Source organism: Oryzias melastigma, linkage group LG6 (assembly GCF_002922805.2).
Source record: "Oryzias melastigma strain HK-1 linkage group LG6, ASM292280v2, whole genome shotgun sequence".
Taxonomy (NCBI): Eukaryota; Metazoa; Chordata; class Actinopteri; order Beloniformes; family Adrianichthyidae; genus Oryzias; species Oryzias melastigma.
This window is the reverse complement of record NC_050517.1, coordinates 27,728,347-27,735,413: the sequence shown is the minus strand read 5'-3', so window position 1 is coordinate 27,735,413 and position 7,067 is coordinate 27,728,347. Positions and strand designations below refer to the sequence as shown.

Below are 7,067 nucleotides of genomic sequence, written 5' to 3'. Positions count from 1 at the left end.
TTCTGTCATTTTTACATCTAAAATTTTAATTTGTATCAAATTCAATTTATAAATGAAGTAAATGAGCAACTTCAAATTTTAATTTGATGAAAACTAATCATTTTAAATGTAACAAATTACAGAACTTTTGTAAATTGATTCAATGTTTAAATTTTTACAGTCAAACAAACTGGATCAACAATTTTTTAAAAGTCCCACTACGATCATCTATTGTTCTATTTTCAAAGCGTTCCCTGTTGTCTTCTAATCATGCCGAAGTGACAAAACTTATCATTTTCTAGGACATAGTTTCCACAGGGGTCCATTAAGAACCCACCTCTGAGTCATGGGCGGGGCCAACCCCGCCCCTCCTATTGCCGAGAGCTTGTGGCGTATTTTCCATTTCAGAAATACAATCATTTTTTTCATCTGCTCTTTTTCACGATTTGAATGAAGAAATGCTTGGAAATAGAATTTTAAGTTTAATTTTCTTAATTAATGTTCTCTGTCATCAAAAGAAAAAAAAAAAAAAAAAAAAACGCCAAAAAAACCTAATTTTCTTTGGAATGGGTCTTCGATATCAGCAGAACTCTGAGATCTTTACTCAAAAAACTTGCCAAACTGTGTTTTCTTTCTGCCATAAGTTGAATTTTGTCTGTTATTCATATATTAATTTTAATATTTTTTGTAATGTTTCCACCACACTTGCAGTCATATTTGATCATTTATTTTTTTCTTTTGGTTGTTTCTGATCCCTTTTTTCAAAGAAACTTTAAAAAAAAGTTGATCTCCACCCACTGATCATTTGGCGAATCAGAAAGCAGCTGCAGAAAGACAGACGGAGGAGCGATTGGAGACAAGAAGAGCTTGATTTCTTTTGTGTAGTCATGAAAACAGTGGCTTTTTAATGTAAACACTACATTCGATTGGTTTTCCAGCACGGACATCCCACATGAAATAACAACCATTCACTAAAGAAGAGTAGAGAGGGGGGAAGAGAGAGAAAAAAAGCTGCACAGAAAAAAGCATTCACCGGGTAAAGAAGAGAACAGAGGAGGTAAAAAATGTGAGGAAAACAGGAAGAGAATGACAAATTATACACGGCTCTTTTTCTCTTTTAAAAACTAGAAATCAACAGAGGTCTATATAGATCCATGGATAGATAGATGGATGGTAACATAGATTAGGCATGAATAAATAAGAAATTTCCAAATCTACATCTTGTGTGTGTTTGTGAGTGCGAGTGTGTGTGAGAGAACTGTGCTTTTCATTATAGACCTGGAAGGAGTGCGCCAAACTCAAAAAATCAAAACAAAACTGGAAGGAGCATGACTTTTTACAGCGTCGATGTGCGAACATGCGGCATCCCGAAGCAGCGGATGCAGCCAGAAACGTGCTCTCCCCAAAAAACAGTGTTTTTTTCTGAAATCATAAAAAATAGATATCGTTATAGTATTATATTTAATCGTTCTGAGTCAGGCTAAAGTGAGGACACGGTTCTAATGCAGGGAAACAGGCAAAACGGTAAAGAGGAGGGGTCAGTTCAGAGCATTACAACAACGCGGGGGTCAGTCCGGGATAGTCGGTTCAAAGTGGAACCATCTGCAAAATGTTTTTGTTTAAAAAAGGGTGAAAGAAGATTACATGATGATATTGTGAATAACTATACTTAAGGTTTTTTTTTCGAAACCGCTCTCATCCTTTTTTTTTTTTTAAACATCTGCCCCCACTTCCTTTCAGCTGGGACTTTTTTTTTCTTCGTGTTTATCTTTTACTTTTTTTTATTAAAACTTTTCTAGTGTTGCAGTTTTCATGAGTAGCTTTATATCATAAGTTCTCTCTTTATACAAAGGCTCGAGTATCTCATGCTATCTGTTGGGGGCGGAGGGGGTGTTACCCTGCAGTTGAATTTGGAGCGCAAAAAAATATGAGAGGTGATCGATCAATAAATAAATGAATAAATTAACCAGGAGGCATTCTTTTTTTTTTTTTTTACATGGAGAGGGTTAGACGGTTATAAGTGAGTAGGTTTTGTATACTTGCTTCTAAAAGCATAGCTATCTACAGTGCAGTGCCTCTGTTTCATGGCGCTGACATTTAGGACAGAAAGAATGTTTCCTGTTGGCTCTGAGGCCCGGCTGACATTTGGCTGATATACGACTGACATACGGCTAAGGTTCGGCTGACGTTCGGCTCACACGCAGCTGACGTACAGCTACCGTCAGGCTGACGAACGGCTGACATTTGGCTGACACCCGGCTAATTTACGCCAGACGTTCAGCTGATGTTCAACCTATGTGCAGCTCACGTTCGTCTGACGTACGGAAAAACGGAAACGCCCCACTTCCTGTCGATGAAAACCGGGTCTTAAACGCAGAAATGGTTCACTCGAGGACAAAAAACCGACGTTACAAACATCTAAAAAACGGTTTTTCGAATGTAAACAAAACACTTAAAACAAACCAGCATTTCAGTTTCATCTTCTGGTGATGTTTTTTATACACATTTCTGACAAAAAAAGTTAATATATAATCACTAAAGGAGCAAAAAAAAAAAAAAGAGAAACAAATACAAGAGTCATGTGAGGCAAACTGAAGTAAAAGTCAGTGTAAAGACTGATATTCTTGTAATAAATATACACATGATCAATAGAAATAAACAGCCATTGTAATTAAAGTAACAATACAAAAAAAAAAAGTACAGGCTTCGGTTTTGTTACAGAAGACACACAAAGAGCGGCTTTCATCGACTTTGTTCAAGAAGTTTTCAAGGCTGCAGGCTTTACTATTAAACAAATTTGATTGCTTGGCAAAAAGACTGAAAAACATCAGGGTGTGTGTGGGGGGGGAGGGGTCAGAGCAAGAAAAAAATTCAAACAAAACCCCAAAACAAGCGCGGGCTTATCAGCTTGTTTTAAGGGTCTTGCTTTTTCATTTGCATTTTTATTTCTTTATTCGTTACAGATTCCGAGAACCACCATTGATGTCGTCGTCATTTCAACAGCAGTGTCAAAGGAACGAGGAGAGGGGGTGGGGAGGGGGGGCGGGGACAGGAAGGGGCGGGACAAGAGAGGGGACAAAAAAGGGGGAAAAGGTCGTTATGGGGCGTCTGGGCGTGCTCAGTACAAGCCACACCCTCGGAGGTTGTTGGCGATGATGATATCGGTCACGGCGTCGAACACGACCTGGATGTTTCCTGTATCCGTGGCGCAGGTCATGTGACAGTAGATTTCCTTGTTGGGAGAGCGGTTCTTGCTCTCGAACTGTGCTTGAATGTAAGCCGCCGCGTCCTCGTAGGTGTTAGGCCCTGCGGGGGAAGAGACAGGAAACGGGGCGGCGTTCGTAAACGAGTTCACAAACATAGAATTCTGGGTGAGGTCAAAGGTGAAGGCCTCATAAATAAAGGCAGGAGCCAAGGGCTTGTTTTGGGGCCACTGCTGTGTTGCTAATTGGTAATAGTTCCTAAATGATTGAAGTGTGGTAAAAGGCATCTACTTATATTGCACTTCCCCACCTTTCTGGAAGGTCCAAAGCACCTGATAGTCATAGTCCTGTTTGCGCACACAAATGTGCACACAATGAACCCTAAGTGGGGTTCAGTGTCTTGTCCAAGGACACTTGGACACATGGGTAGGCAGGTTGGGCACCAATCTTGCGGTCTTCCGACTCTACCTCTGCCAGGTTGGAGACGGATTGCAGTGTCCAATTCGGTGAACATCTTTCCAACATTTGCAATGGAATACTACCAAAACAGCAAGTACCAATACCAGAGTGTCCACCCTGAAACTGTAAGGTCATGAGTGCAAATCCAGTCCGACTCATACCAAAGACTCTAAAATTGGGACCTAGTGTCTCCTTGCTTGAGGGGGTTGGATTGTGGGGTTAAATGATGGATCATACACGTGTTTCTCCGTTTCTACTCAATACTTTCCCAAATGAGAAACGTGTTAAAAGTGGATTAATTTCGTGAATGGCGGGTATGCATTTTTTCTGTGATTATTTTTTCTAATGATCTCCCCTACTTACGGCTTGTGAGTATTGATAAATGAGGGGATCAGTATTATTTGCACACTATAGGGCTAACATTAAAACAGACAGCTGTCATCACTCGTAATGCCAGTAAAAGACTGATTTCTCTTGGTCTTCGTTGGTTGGGATGAGAGGGTTTTTGCATTAAATAGGTTATACAGTTAACTCCCCTTAATTCATTAACTGACCCAATGAGCAAACTGTGTTTCTGTTGGTGGTCCTGAAATTTTTCACTTAGAATATTGGTTAAACATGGGCTTAATGGCCGCCATGTTTGCCCTCTGATGAAACCTTGTCTTTTCACCCTATGTGTGCGTCATAAACAGGAAGTAGTCCCTACGGGTAACTAATATTTAACCCTTGAACACAGAGATTTGCCTTAGTGTGGACATTCTTTTGACTACCGTATCTTCAACTGTTGATGTAATTCCAGCAGGTTCTGAAGTGGAGAAAAGCAGCATGGTGCTCATAGCAGTACTCAAGTATTTACACTATCAATGTAAACTAGCTGACTCTGTCGCGGAGAAAAGCGGCTTTGCACCGTTATCGGTCCAAAACTGATATCAAAGCTTCTTTCCTCTCGTCAGAACGAGCCGATTCACGTTTATCGAGTTAACAGTCGAAGAGTTAGGCTGATTCTGAATTCTGAACTCTGGATTGACTTTGAGAAAATGTCTGAGGGATCATAAAAACATCATTAACACTGGTTGCTAAGGGACAAATATGAAAATCATCTCAATTTAGAGAAAGCATGTCCAAAGTCCGGCCCATGGGACAAATATTCCTCATCTTAATTTTTACTGACCCTCAGGCTCCTTTTGTAAAAATCAATATGTGGACCCCAGCTCTTTCTAAGAACGGATTTCTTGATTGTGATTAGCTAAACTAGACTGGAATCTGTAGCTACTAAAACCACAGTGGTGTTCTTATAATCAAGACAATTGGTTGTGTTTATTTATATTTAGAGTTTACAGAGAGCATTTAATAATTTATAATATTTCATGTGAGCACAGATTCACTGTTGACAAAAGTTTTTATTCAAGAATTTTTCTTTATTTTATCTCTGGTCTTCAAATGGGAACTTTACAGTAATTTTGGTAAAAATGCATTTAGGTATAGTTCTGTTTTATGAGAAGGAATGAAAAGGTATCCCAGAATTTATTAAATAGTTAATTTGCATTTAATGTTCATCATAAGGGTTGATAGTGGTTTGGTCTTACACATTTTCACCTCATCAAATCTGGCCCTCTTTGCGAAGAGTTTGGACACCCCTGATTTAGAGGCACAAAAATGGATGTAAACATTTATCACGTTAAGAGATGATGAAAATGTTGAGGTTGCTATGGAAACCTCTGCTTCACAAGGCTAAAACGTTGGGTCTAAATGTGACAATGTATTCTAAACCCAGTAATTACGGGATCACCTTTTAATCTTTTAGTGTGGATTGTTCTTAAGTTGGGTTTTTATTCTGATGTCACCAGAGAGTTTAGATAAATTAGTTTATTGATCTATTGTTGACTAGCAGCTGTAACCAGAGCTGTATTGCAGACACGGTGGCCTCACCGCCACTTCCTTTCCTCAAAACCTCTCCGTCTTCTGGGTTTTCTAACCAACAGCAGAAGTTCTTTGAACGTTTAGTTGGCCGTCGGTGCTGCACACCCAGTCCACCGTAAACAGACACTTGAGTTTAAAGTGCCGTGTTTCCTCACAGTTTATAACTTAGAGACAGTAAATGTCAGGACGGTGCTCCTGCAGAGCTCCGGAGCAGAACTAAAATACTGAGCAAGCAGCTCTTAATCAGAAGGGGTTTAAAATGTCATTTTAATTCTGGATGTGACTCAGGGAGGACAGATTACGATCATTCGAACAGCCGTGTCCTCACGTCACCCCACTTCTTAGACTTCAGCGTCTGAAGTGACTCTAGTCCAAATCTGAAAGTCTGGGATTATCCAGAGCTGCTACTTCACATCACCAGAGTCCTGTGTTCACTCTGCCTCAAAGAAGCCAAATAAACCTTCAACATTTACCAAAATCGTGCTCTCTTGCTTTATTTGACAAAGATTTAGTCTTTCAGGAGAAAATGGTTACAGAGAGAAACATGTTTATTTTCATCCAGACTTCTCTGTGGTTTTTGAAAGTTCTTCATTTGGAAAACAGACATTATATTCCTCCTCTGTGGTGAGGAAGGAAGAAGTGGAGGAATAAAATGCGGTTTATTCATCCTCTTAACCAGCATCTCATCTAATAATCCTTTTAAAACATTAAAAATGAATGTTTGAGGCTGACTTTTGTGCTGCATCAGCAGCAAGAAACCGTCTGCTGTACCTGTGTACTCCGGGAAGCAGATGCTGAGAGCGGACTTCTTGATCTTCTCTGCGAACAGGTCCTTCTTGTTGAGGAAGAGGATGATGGAGGTGTCGATGAAGAACTTGTTGTTGCAGATGGAGTCGAACAGCATCAAAGACTCGTGCATACGATTCTGCAGATGGAAAAGGAAGAGTGACGGGGGAAGATGAGAAGAAGATAAAGAATAAAAGTTTAGTCATCAGACAAAATGATGACTGCATCATTTTTAAGTTTGATGGGGAGGAAAAGCGTTTAATTATAGGAACGGTGTTCAGCGTCTCAGAGCGTTCGCCCTTCTGGAAAAACAACATCTTCAATAAATAATTACAGCTCTGGAAAGCACACAAACTGCAGTAGGAAGAGGAGGAAGATCAACAAGCTCTCAGACATTCACGCTGGAGTCTTCTGCAAACACACAGATGGAAATACGCAGTCGGGTGGAGTTACTCATGTGCTGCTTTATTGTTACAGTCTCAAGTATAAATACATTCAGCTATCATCACAGCAGTGAGGGACGTACAGCAGAACAGCTTGTCGGAGGCGAGGATCCCGGTGAGAGCACGGACACTAACGTTTCTTGGCGTGAAATCTGATTCCTGAATGCAACTACAGATGACCCCCCCCCCATCCCCTCATCCAACCACTAACTTTTTAAAATCTCAGGTAATACATTTTTCGACCTAACAGACAAATGATTGGCCCAGCAGCTCGTTG

The 7,067-nt window shown here is 40.2% G+C and overlaps 1 protein-coding gene across 1 annotated transcript in view; it reads right to left on the bottom strand.

The window, feature by feature from the left end:
• Positions 1-854: 854 nt before the first annotated feature.
• LOC112152140 (guanine nucleotide-binding protein G(o) subunit alpha) overlaps positions 855-7,067 on the bottom strand; it is a 117,708-nt gene continuing 111,495 nt past the window's right edge. Inside the window, exons 7-8 of the mRNA XM_036212505.1 lie at positions 6,333-6,486; positions 855-3,285 (exon numbers count right to left, since the gene is read on the bottom strand). Of these exons, the coding sequence (XP_036068398.1) occupies positions 3,098-3,285; positions 6,333-6,486 (342 nt within the window). The 3' untranslated portion in view covers positions 855-3,097. The remainder of the gene's footprint in view (positions 3,286-6,332; positions 6,487-7,067) is intronic.